At 41.8% G+C, this 13,389-nt stretch overlaps 1 protein-coding gene across 7 annotated transcripts in view; it reads left to right on the top strand.

Moving 5' to 3' along the window:
* NUP93 (nucleoporin 93) overlaps nucleotides 1-13,389 on the top strand; it is a 757,735-nt gene that overhangs the window by 474,877 nt on the left and 269,469 nt on the right. For all 7 annotated transcript variants that reach the window (XM_033940752.1, XM_033940756.1, XM_033940750.1 and 4 more), the window contains one exon: nucleotides 6,305-6,462. In XM_033940752.1, coding sequence (XP_033796643.1) covers nucleotides 6,305-6,462 — 158 coding nt within the window. The remainder of the gene's footprint in view (nucleotides 1-6,304; nucleotides 6,463-13,389) is intronic.

Below are 13,389 nucleotides of genomic sequence, written 5' to 3'. Positions count from 1 at the left end.
AAGCACAAAGCACACTATATGCAGAGAAAATGTTAATTATCGTTTATATTTGGGGGAGTTCAAAGAGGTCAAGGCAGATGACTTTAAAATCAGGAACAACTATAACAAAAATAGACAAATATAGAGCAAAATGTAGACAGCAGATTTAAATTCACAAAACTGACTAATTTTGATCACTAAATTGAAAATAAAATTATTTTTCCTACCTTTGTTGTCTGGTGATTTCATGATTCTCTGGTTGCATTTCCAATATTTCTTTCTTCCTCCTGCATGTTTCCTCTCCTCCAGACTCCATTCCCTTCCCCAACCAACATCTCTCTCTCTGTCCCTTCATGAGTCCAACTTTTCTTCCTCTCTCCTCCACTCCTATTGGCAATATGTCTCCCTCGACTGTCCATCTGTCTTAAGAGATCCAGGTATCTCTCCCACCCCTTCTACTGCCATATTCAGCATTTCTCCCTCTATCATCCCCCAGATCATCTGCAGTATTTTTCACCACTGCCCACCAGCCCCATGCCCATTTCTCCTTCTAGCACCCCTCTCCAGCATAATGCCACATTTCTCCCTCCATCACTATGTCCAGCATTTCTCCCCCTTCAATCTGCCCTCTCCACCACCATATCCAACATTTCTCCCTTTCATCTTTCTGTTCCCCATGCATCTCTACCTCACTCCTCTCTCTCTTTGCCCAATTTTCCTTTCTTTCCCCTTCTTTCCCCATGTGCACCATTTCTCACTCACACACTGAATCCCATCAATTCTCCCTTTCTATTCCCTCCTTCCTATGTTTCAAGTTAATGCCCCCATGTTCATGCCCCTTCCGTTTCTTCTGTGTTGAGTTTGTGCCCTCTCTCCCAAAGCTCACCTGTCCATAGAAGCCACAGGTGCTGCCGGGGATCCCTGCCTGCCCCCCCTGCTGAAGCCGCTGCATCCGGGGATCCCTCCTTGGACTTGGGTGATTGCTTGCAACATAGATCTCAGAGCAGTTTATCTAGTAGGGAAGCAGATGAACTAAGCAGACTTCTTCAATCTCATGCTTCATGGAGCAGCTTGTCAGAGAACCGACGAGAGGGAATGCCACTCTGAACCTAATCCTCAATGGGCTAAGAGGACCTGCAAAGGAAGTGGAAGTAGTGGGACCATTAGGAAACAGCGATCACAATATGATCCAGTTCAAAGTTGAAGTAGGAATATCGAAGGGGAAGAGAACCACAGTGACAACTTTCAACTTCAAGAAAGGAAACTATGAAGCGATGCGAGAAATGATAAGAAAGAAACTTAGGAATAGCTCAAAGAAATCACAAACTGTGGAGCAAGCCTTGTCTTTATTCAAGGACACGGTGAATGAAGCGCAAAATCTGTATATTCCCAGATTTAGAAAAGGATGCAAAAAGAACTGAACAAAAGATCAGGCGTGCATAACTAAAGAAGTGAAGAAAACAATAGGAGATAAGAAAAGATCATTCCGGATATGGAAAAAGGACAAAAAAGGGGAGAACTGGAAAGAGCACAGGAAGCATCAAAAGGAATGTCACCATGTGGTTAGAAGAGCAAAAAGAGAATACGAAGAGAAGCTAGCCAGGGAAGCATGAAATTTCAAACCATTCTTCAGATAAGTTAAAGGGAAGGAGCCAGCAAGGGAAGAGGTGGGATCGCTGGATGAAGAAGATAGGAAGGGAGTGGTGAAGGAGGAGAAAGAAGTGGCGGATAGACTAAACATGTTCTTTTCGTCAGTATGTACAAGAGAGGACACATCCAACGTGCTGGAACCTGAAAAGATCTTCATAGGAGATCAAGCAGAAAAATTAACATCCATGGAGGTAAGCCTCGAAGACGTACATAAGCAGATAGATAGATTAAAAACTGACAAATCTCCGGGCTCGGACGGAATCCACCCTGGGGTATTGAAAGAACTAAAGGAATAAATAGCGGAACTATTACAGCAGGTTTGTAATCTATCCCTGAAAACAGGTGTGATCCTGGAGGATTGGAAGATAGCTAATGTTACGCCCATCTTTAAAAAAGGATTGAGAGGTGACCCGGGGAATTACAGACCGGTAAGTCTGACTTCAGTTCTGGGGAAGATGGCAGAAGCGCTGATAAAAGACAGCATCGATGAGCATCTAGAAAGGAATAAACTGGTGAAAACAAGCCAACATGGCTTCTGCAAAGGAAGATCGTGCCTAACGAACTTATTGCACTTCTTTGAAGTAATTAACAAACAAATGGATAAAGGGGACCCCATTGACATATACTTGGATTTTCAAAAAGCCTTTGACAAGGTACCCCATGAACACTTACTACGGAAACTGAAGAACCATGGGGTGGATAGATGGATCAAAAATTGGTTGGCGGGAAGAAAGCAGAGGGTAGGAGTGAAGGGCCACTACTTGGACTAGAGAAGGGTCATGAGTGGAGTTCCACAGGGGTCGGTGCTCGGACTGCTGCTGTTCAATGTATTTATAAATGATCTTGAAACAGGGACGAAGTGCGAAGTTATAAAATTTGCAGACGACACCGAACTATTTAGTGGAGTTAGTACTAAAGAGGACTGCGAAGATTTCCTTCAGATTGCTGGTCCAATCCCTAATCTTAAGCACCCTGGACTACTGTAATATCATATATTTGGGTTCCTACATGAAAACCATTAAACGCCTGGGAATCATTCAGAACACCATCGTCCTCCTCATCTATGGCCTCAAAAAGTCAGACCATATTAGCCCTTTCTACAGAAAACTTCACTGATTACCAATAGGTCATCTTCAAATTCGCCTGCCTCTGCTTCAAAACCTTATCTGGCTCATCCCTGATATACCTGTCAAGCCACTTTGTGTTTTCAGGCACCAACCGCACATGCAATGCCTACCTGTTTGCCTACCCCTCTCCAAAGGGATATATCTACAAAAGATTCCTTGACAAAACTCTCTCATTCCAAGCTGGCAGATGGAATGATTGCCTGACCACCCTCATTTCATATGCTCCATCCTACCTATCCTTCAGGAAATCTCTCAAATCATACCTCTTTGATAAATTTCTCTAACCCCTTCCCTCCCGGCCAAACTACCAAACTCTTACCATCTCTCCTCCTTTTCCTGTCCCTCCTTGTAATTGAAAATTGGTTATCAATACACTTGACAATTACTCTCTGTATCTTCGCTGTATATGTACAGTCTCTTCCCCTGTAAACCGCTTTGAACTGTTTGTGGTATAGCGGTATACAAAAATAATTTTTTTATTATTATTATTACAAAGCGACCTGAACAAACTGGGAGAATGGGCGAATAAATGGCAGATGAACTTTAACGTGGAGAAATGTAAAGCCTTGCATGTAGGAAACAGAAACCTGATGTACAGCTTTACGATGGGAGGGTTGGTAATGGGTGAAAGTAGCCTAGAGAAGGACTTAGAGGTATTGGTGGAGAAAACAATTAAGCCGTCGGCACAGTTTTGTAGCGTCCTCTAAGAAGGCGAACAGAATGCTAGGTTATATCAAGAAAGGTATTACATCCAGAACGAAGGAAGTTATCCTGCCATTGTATCGGGCGATGGTGCGCCTGCATCTGGAGTACTGCGTCCAATATTGATCGCCTTACCTTAAGAAGAATATGGCGATACTCGTGAGGGTACAGAAAAGAGCGACGAGATTGATAAAAGGTATGAAAAATTAGAGAAACTGGGGCTCTTTTCCCTAGAGAAGCGGAGGCTTAGAGGGGACATAATAGAGACTTACAAGATCATGAAGGGCATAGAGAAAGTGGAGAGGGGCAGATTCTTCACACTTTCGAATACTACAAGAACAAGAGGGCATTCGTAAAAGTTAAGAGGGGACAGATTCAGAACCAATGCTAGTAAGTTCTTCTTCACCCAAAGGGTGGTGGACACCTGAAATGCGCTTCTAGAGGGTGTGATAAGTCAGAGTAAGGTATTGGGTTAAAGAAGGGATTAGATGATTTCCTGAAGGAAAAGGGGATAGAGGGGTATAGATAGAGGATTACTATACAGGTCCTGGACCTGATGGGCCGCCGTGTGAACGGACTGCTGGGCGTGATGGACCTCTGGTCTGACCCAGCTGAGACACTGCTTATGTTCTTATGTGTGGTCTTTCAACACATCTATCTTACAACATATCTTCTCTAGTTGGAGGACCCCCTAAATAGATCTCTTTGCTTTCTCCCACAATGACAAACCTCTGCTTTTTTTATCCAGACTCTACACTCCCAATTGCCTGGAGTCCGATGCCTTTCTCCTGGACTGTTGAGAGAAGTTCCTCTATGCATTCCTTCCAATACCTCTAGTTGGGAAACTTTATTCAAACTTCACCAAGATCAGGGCACCACGATCCTTATCATGCCTCATTGGCCACACCAGCCTTGGTTTTCTGTTCTTTAGTTCACTGTTCAGGAACCCAAAGCACTTCAGCTGTTTCCCACAATACTCACACAGAACGAAGGTTCTCTCCACCATCCCAATCTACTCTTGTTAGCACTGGCAGCATAGTATTTCTCTCTGAACGAATAGGTGCTTTCATTTTGTCTGCTCCAGTATAAGCTATCATTGAAGCGTCCAGAAAACGTTCCACACAGCGATGTTATAATTTAAAATGGACTCTCTTCACTGTCTAATGTGATATCCACTTGCTCGATCCCATCTCTTGTTCTCTATCATCCGGGTTTGAATACCTTCTTCACCTTTTCAACTCTAGGCTAAAAACTGTCTCAATGTGAGTAAGTGTATAAGTGCTTTCCATTCACCATTAGAAAATAAACCATTATCTGTGTATCTCTTGGCCACATTTTCAAAAGAACTTTACCATCCAAAGCCTCTCCTCAAGTCTCCTCAATATCGTTCTGTCCATACTGATGAAATCTCCTTTTGAACCACTCTTGACTTGTTCACTCAAACATCTTACTTGGAAAGTGGTGTTTCTCATAGCCGTTATTGTCTGCATGCTGGGTTAGTGAACTTCAAGCACTTGTCTGAGATCAACCCTATACAAGATTTTACCATGATATTGTTGTTCTCCACACACATCCCCAAGTTCCTTCTGAAAGTTGTTTCTGAATTTAATTTCAACCAGTTCACAGTTCTACCTGTCTTTTTCCCAAGGTTGCATTCTCACCCTGGTGAAGCAGCTCTCCACACCTTGGACTGTAAACATGCCCTTGCATACTACTTGGATCATATTATACCTCATAGAATTACAATTCATCTCTTTGTGTTGGACCCTTAGCAGACTTGGAGCTCCTGTTTCCAAGAAGACCATTTCTACTTGGCTAGTGGATTGTATCTTCTTTGTATACACTTGGGCTGGACTGATGCTTGAAAGCCATGTTACTGCTCATAAATTTGAGTTATGGTAACTTCAGTAGCCTATTTTCACTCCACTTCTATTGAGGACATCTGCAAAGTGGTCACTGTCCTCAATTCACTTCCCACTACTGTTTAGAGCACTATTCCATATGGGACAGTTGTTTGGGGCAAGCAGTTCTGCAAAAGTTATTTTCTTCCTAAATGCCAACTTTCCCTCCAGCCCTTTTGGGTTTTGCTTGGCTCATGTTAACTGTAACCCTCTTCCTAGAGGCATGATCATGGTATTTTGCTAGTCCCACAAGTGAGAATATTATTCTTGCTTCTCCTTGGAGAAAGCAAAGTTACATACCTGTAGCAGGTGTTCTCCAAGAACAGCAGGTATATATTCCCCCACCTGCCTACCTCCCCTAGTTGGTTCGTAACTTTGTTACTTAACTGCACATCCCACAAGCCGACGTTGGGCAGGAAGGCACCAGCTTAAAATTTGAAGTGACAATATGCTTATCTGTCCTTACTGGGCTCCGTGAATGACATTAACAACATTTGAGAATATATTTCTGCTGTCCTTGGAGACTGCGTGCTACAGATATGTAATTTTGCTTTCTTTGTCCAAATGGAACTAAATCTAAATTTTGAACAGTACCATATGATGTTCTACTGCCATCCAATATTCATTCTTTATCGTGGTCTGTGTTAGAATATGAACGTGAAAGTACACATTATTGTTAGTATTCAAAGGTAAAACTTTTGTAATTCATGTTTATGAATACTTGTAGATTCTCCTTTTTGGCACACAGTTATGATGTGTTATGAAGGCTACTGATTCATTTAGCTATATCACATGATATTTGTTTATGAAACAATTTACGAAACCCTGCTGTCTTCAGTCTAAATTTGAGCAGCTTCAATTATAGTAATTTAAACAATTCACTTCCTCAGTATAAATTCTGAATTGACATCTGTTGTCACATGTTTTTGTTAATTTTCTTTTCAGGATGGAGAGGTGGAGGGTCACCCTGTCTGGGCACTAATTTACTATTGCCTGCGTTGTGGAGATTTAATTGCAGCTATGCAGGTTGTGAATCGAGTACAGCATCATCTAGGAGAATTTAAGAATTGGTTCCAGGAATATATTCATAGTGAAGACCGAAGGTACTATATATACTTGCCTATAAGTTGCCCCCACAATAGGTTACTCTTCCTTTTCCATCTGGGACAATGTGCATATAGATTGCCCCAACCCTTCTTTTCCTTACCTGCTTATGCCATTTCCAACATCCTCCCTTCTACTCCCTATACCCCCTATAGTCTGCTCCTCTCCAGCCACAGCAGCTTTAAGAATTGCTTCCCCATCTCTCCATGCCAGCACTTTCAATGATACCTGATTTGAAAACTGTACATTTTTTCAGTGCCAGCCTGGGTCTTTCCTCTATAGCAGGCATGTCCAACTTCGAACAGGTCGTGATCTACTTTTTCCGGCCCAAAGTTTTGGTGATCTACCACCATGGAAATTAAATTTCAAATTAGTTTCAAATTAAATTTTAACCCAATAAAGTTGGAGGATTCCCCCCCCCCTCCATTTTTAATGAACCTTCTGTCATTTACTTGGATGTGATCAGCTGTTAAGCAAAAACAAAACAGAGAGATGAAGATCCAATAAGAACTGCGAGAGGAAATGGAAAATACATTTTTTCTTAAAAGTTTTATTGAATAATAACTTTCTTTAACTGTCTTAATAACTTTCTTTAACTTTTATTGAGTAATTTGTGTTAAATTTAGGTCAAGTATTGATCCAGGCTAATCTTGATCATTAGTGAGACATCTGAGCCTGCATTTCATCCATCAGCTTTTTGAAGTTGGGTGAATATTGCCAGTGAGGGCCAGTTACAGGGAATCCTGGAGATGTTCATCTGTAATGTTGGAACGTTGTGTACTCTTTGTCATTTTCAGATGGGAAAACGCAGATTCACACAAATTAGTTAAACCGAAACAGGAGTGTACAGCTTCACTGCATCTTCTCATAAAATTGGGACTGTACTATCGCCCGCCTGGACAAACGGAAGCAAACGACAAAGAACTGGAAGCAAAATTGAGGAGAGAATGCAAAAGCGGAAGTGTACTGGTGATGGGGGATTTCAACTACCCCGGGATAGACTGGAAAATTGGGAACTCAAGCTGTGCGAGGGAAACGGAATTCCTGGAGGCTGTGGGAGACTGCTTCATGGAACAGCTTGTTAAAGAATCAACGCGAGGGAATGCTACTCTCGACCTAATCCTAAACGGACTAGGGGGACCTGCAAAGGAAGTGGCAGTTGTAGGACCACTAGGAAATAGCGATCACAACATGATCCGGTACAAATTAGAGGTAGGAGCATCCAAAGTGAAAAGAACTGCAGCGACGACGCTCAACTTCAGGAAAGGGAACTATGACGCTATGAGAGCAGTGGTTTTTGCCATCTGCGTTTTCCCATTTGAAAGTGGTGAAAAAGAAACTCAAAAATTGCTCAAAACGGATATGGAAACCGTAGAGAAAGCATGGTCCATATTCAAGGACACGGTGCTGGAAGCACAAAACCTGTACATTCCCAGGTTTAGGAAAGGGTGCAAAAAAAATCGAACAAAAGACCCGGTATGGATAACGACAGAGGTAAAGAGGGCGATAGGAGATAAAAAAAAATCGTTCCGAAAATGGAAAAAGGACCAAACCGAGGAAAACCGGAAAGAACACAAAAATTACCAGAAAGAATGTCACCGAGTGGTTAGAAATGCAAAGAGAGGGGGCGTGGCCTGACTTCCGCGGAGCTAGCACGTATGGCATAACTGCTCCTCCTCACCCACACTCAAACAGAGATTAAAAAGTGCTTTTCTTCGTGAAATTTTGCGATTTTCGCCGCGATCTTGTTGCCAGGATCCCCTATGTCGCCTCCGAAACCGGCGAAAAACGACACCGCTTCACCCGCGCCCCTCGGAGGGAAACGGCTGAAACCCGATCCCAGCACGCCGGAGAAAATGGCGCCAAAATCCGACGAGGCCTCACTAGACCTGCTCCTGAAGGAAGTAAGATCGATCAGGGGCATAATACAGGAGCAGGTTGAAGAAACTAAGCTGTTAAGGGGAGAAATAGAGGCACTTAACTCACAATTTGTGGATGCTCGTCACAGATTGGATGCACTGGAAGAAAAAACGACTGCCATTTCGTCCCTGCAAGAAACGGTAGCTAAACATGACAAACTGATTACTACCTTGCAGAGAGACTATGAAGATCTCTCTAATCGCAGTAGAAGATCTAATGTCAGAATTATTGGGCTACCTGAATCTTCGGAGGGCTCTGATATGGCTTCCTTTCTCTCTACCTTCCTGCCTGCTGCCCTGGGGCTTGTTTTTTCACCTCCTCTAGAAATAGAGCGTGCTCACCGCGTGCCATCTCACCTCTCTCCACATGCCACTTCTCCCAGACCCATAGTGGCTAAGTTGCTCAGATTTCAGCATGCGCTGCAAATTCTCACAGCAGCAAAATCTAAATCTCAGCTCTTGCATCAAGGTAGGAAGTTTTTCATTGTGCCTGATCTTGCAAAAACCACAGCTTTGAAGAGAAAAGCATTTCTTTCCCACCGGCAGGAGCTTAAAGACATTGGAGCTAAATATGGTCTGATGTACCCTGCTAGGATGAAAGTAACTTACAATAACCGCACTACCTCCTATACTGATCCTGAGGAACTAGCAACATTCCTGGAATCCTTGAAAATGAACTAACATGTTGGGCTGTGGATTTATTTGTTTACTTCTGTCTCTGATGTTATAAATCGCATATGCTTAATTGTACAATTCAGTGTTAATTATTGCTAATGTGGATAAGCACACCACTCTCAGGTTTCTCAAAATTGAGTGGGTGTGGAGCTTTGCAAGTTGTTCCGTATGTGTTTTCTCTCCGTGCTCACAGGAGCACCCTTAAAATGTTTCATCTCATGCATGATAGTATGGTCTTTCTCCTTTCTGACCTTGCTTCATGCTTTCATTGCTAGTTTACTTGCTCTTATTCTTACTCTTATTCTCTCTTTACTTATTCTCTCTGGCAGGAGTGTCTACCTGATATTATGGTTATATTATTTATCCTTTCCCCAAAAAGGTGATATTTACTATGTCTTGATACTGCTTGCAACAAAATATGGCTGATTTACATGTCTTTTCTTTTAATGTGAACGGTTTGAATCACCCCATTAAGAGGAAAAAGATAGCTAACTACGTATTTAATAAACATCCTGATGTGATTTATTTACAGGAGACCCACCTCCCGCCTGCTGCCGCCTCAAAATTTAAATTGAAGGGATATTCCACTCATTTGTATTCCTCCGCAACTCAGAGGAAGAAAAATGGGACATCAATACTTCTCAGTGACAAATTATCTCCAGTTATTCACTCTGTTAAAACAGACTCTGATGGTAGATGGTGTCTGGTACACGCTGCGTTGCACTCAGTAGATTTTGTACTCCTCAATATTTACGCTCCTGTTTTAGATCACCCAGACTTTTTCAAAGATCTTCAACTGGCGTTAGTTGAATATGGTTCTTGCTCTCTGATAGTAGGAGGTGACTTCAACCAAATTCAAGATATCTATATAGATCGGTCATCCTCCTGCAAACCCTCAAAGTCTAGATCTTTTTCAGCTTTATATGCTTTAATGGAAGCCTTCTCCCTAGTAGATCCGTGGCGTTTATTACACCCGAAAGGTAGAGAGTACTCTCATTTTTCACCACCGCACAACACTTATTCAAGAATCGATTTCTTTCTTCTCTCCCCCTCGCTTATTCAAGAAGTAGTAAACACTATCATACATCCAATATCTCTCACAGACCATGCAGCCATTTCCTTACACTTAACCGTCTCCGCCCCATGCAAAGAATCTCCCTCCTGGCGACTTAATAATGCCTTGCTTTTAGATGATGCAATAGTGGACAAAATCAAATCTTTTACCACGGAATTTTTTGAAATTAACACTAAGGATTCAGAAACCTGCCCCGCTATTGTTTGGGAAGCTTATAAAGTTTCTCTCAGAGGCGAACTGATTAAACTCGCCTCCTGGAAAAAGAAACAATCCATACAAAAAGAAAAAGAATTAGAAACTTCTATTAAAAACTTAGAACTGCAACATATGTCCACTCATTTGCATGATCCCTCCATATTCCAACGCATTCAAAATCTTAAATATGAATATAATACTATGGTCTCCCATACAGCCCGGCGTGACATTTTTATCTCCTCTTCTGGTCATTATATGGGAGACAACCTTATGGGTCGCCCTTTAGCTAGATATCTTAAAACTAAATCAAAACGTTTGCACATCTCAGTTATTCAAGACCCATCAGGACGATTAACTACAACCAGATCTCTGATTTCCTCCCAATTTGAAAAATTTTATACTGCTTTATACCAATCTGAACTTTCTGCTCCTGAATCAGACATGGATTCTTTTCTTACCTCCTTAACCCACCCAACTATATCGGAATCCATTAAAGCAAAGCTGGACGCTCCCATCACCACGTCTGAAATTGAAACTGCTATATCCTCTTTACCCACTGGGAAAGCCCCAGGTCCAGATGGCTTCACTAATGAGTTTTTCAAGAGTTTCCGAACTCTCTTGGCGCCTCAACTTCTCACGTATTATGATTTTCTTCACTCCACTCCGGATAAACAGTTCAATTTTGCTGAGGCCACTATTGTAGTTATTCCTAAACCAGACCGAGATGCTACCTTGGTTAAAAATTTTCGTCCTATCTCTCTCCTTAATCTGGACTATAAAATTATGGCAAAATTACTAGCATTAAGACTCACCACAGTGATCCCAACCCTTATACATAAAGATCAAACAGGTTTCATCAAACAAAGATACATTGGAGATAATTTACGCTTATTTCACCACATCAATGCTCACGCCAAAACACTGTCGGATCCTGTGATTGGTCTGGCCATTGATGCTGAAAAAGCATTCGACCGTGTTGAATGGCCATTCCTATTCCGAGTACTGAAATGGTACAATTTTGGTCCCTTCTTCACAGATTGGATAGAAACACTGTATAGACAACCCACAGCCCGTATTTTGATTAACAATTCTCTCTCCAACAAATTCCCCCTTCATAGAGGCACCCGTCAGGGCTGTCCCCTATCACCATTATTATTCGACTTAGCGTTGGAACCTCTCCTATCAGCTATCCGGCAATGTCCCCTAATTAAAGGTATCCCCACGTCCAATCGAGACATTAAATTAGCAGCTTATGCTGATGAAGTCCTTCTATTTCTTAGAGATCCTCTTGTTTCTTTGCCCCATCTTATTAACACTATCTCTCAATACTCTCAACTATCTGGATATTCTGTTAATTGGGAGAAATCAGAGATCTTTCCTCTTAATGACCATATTTCCTCCTCAGATCTAGCTCAATTTCCATTTTCATGGTCACAGAAAGCTGTGAAATATTTGGGGGTCCTAATTCATAAAGATCCAACACATGCCCAGGACCTTAACATTTCCAAAATCAAAACATTAGTCTCAAACACTACAACTCGTTGGTCACCACTTTATTTGTCATGGTGGGGTAGAATAGCTTCCATTAAAATGACTCTAGCCCCACAAATTAATTATACCCTCTCCATGCTTCCTCTCTTGTGCCAGAAAACATTCTTTCGCTGGCTTAATATGAAACTCTCTGAATTTATCTGGAACAAGAAAAAACCCCGTATTGCTCTCGCCAAACTGAAGGCTTCTAAAATTAATGGTGGATTAAACCTACCAGATTTTTATCACTACTATATCGCATCTCTAGCTAAATATGGAGCTCATTGGATAGTTGATTCTAATCCTCAGGATCAACCAACATGGTTCGAAATGGAACGCTTTTTATGTGCACCATTGCACATCTCCTGCTTCCTCACGGTGTCAATACCTAGACACTTGAGAAAGTATTCTTTGCTGAGTGCAACGCAGCACGCTTTTCATCTTCTAGATGCAACGGCTGAGATTTCTATTAGTGAAAGCCCATTCATGTCCCTTTGGAATAACTCTAAAATTCAAAATAAAGGCAGATCCCTCTCATGGAAGAGGTGGCAGCGGGCAGGGGTCGAGTTTGCTCATCAATTGGGCTCCTCTACCTCATTTGTTCCTTTTGATATTTTTTGTTCTGCATATTCACTTCCACCCTCTATATATCCCCAATGGCTTATACTTACCGGAATACTGTCTAAAATACATATGCGTCTTGACTTTATGACCTCTATTCACACTGTTCGTCACTGGTCTACTCTGGCCTTAATGAAGGGTAGAGCGATATCTCTTTTCTATTGTATTCTAAGGGACCATTTTTTCACCTTTTCACCTCAGTCAATGAACCATTGGGACTCGAGTCTACAGACTGCGTTAACTGACATAGATTGGGAACTTTTCTGGTCTTCCACAAATCGCCCTCTTCTATCTTCCAGAGTCTCGCAATCAATGTTCTTCGTTATGTGGAATGCAGTATGGACTCCATTTTACATGTGGAAAGCGAAGCTAAAACAGGACTCTACTTGCTGGAACTGTTTAACAGAGTCTGGGACTCTTGATCATATGCTCTTTCAATGCACTATGGTTCACTCCTTCTGGATTCATATTTGGGACACTATAAAATCTATAACTAAATGTTCAGAAGAGATTTCCTTGGACATTGTAATTCTTCGTTCTCAGCATCCTTGTTTTGCACAAACAAACTGTCCGCCTAAACTCATTGATGCCATGTTTGTAACAGCTCTTATGCATATTCTTAAAAATTGGAAATCACCCTCACTACTCGACTACACCTTTTGGTGGAATTCTCTGAGCATGTATCACAAATTTGAATCTTATGCATATGAGAAAACATGATCTCTCGACTCTCCACGAACATGGTGCGGAAAAAATCACCTTGGTCATTCTTAGATTCATATGTTCATTCTACTCCATAGACACTTCTGCCTCTCTTTCTACTTATCTATCTCTTGCTTTCTCTTTGTCCCTCCCTCTATCTCCCTTTCTCTTATTCACTCTCCTCGCTTTTCTGCTTTTCATATATCTTC

The sequence above is a fragment of the Geotrypetes seraphini genome, chromosome 4, assembly GCF_902459505.1.
Source record: "Geotrypetes seraphini chromosome 4, aGeoSer1.1, whole genome shotgun sequence".
Lineage (NCBI taxonomy): Eukaryota > Metazoa > Chordata > Amphibia > Gymnophiona > Dermophiidae > Geotrypetes > Geotrypetes seraphini.
This window is presented reverse-complemented; position numbering and strand designations above follow the sequence as displayed.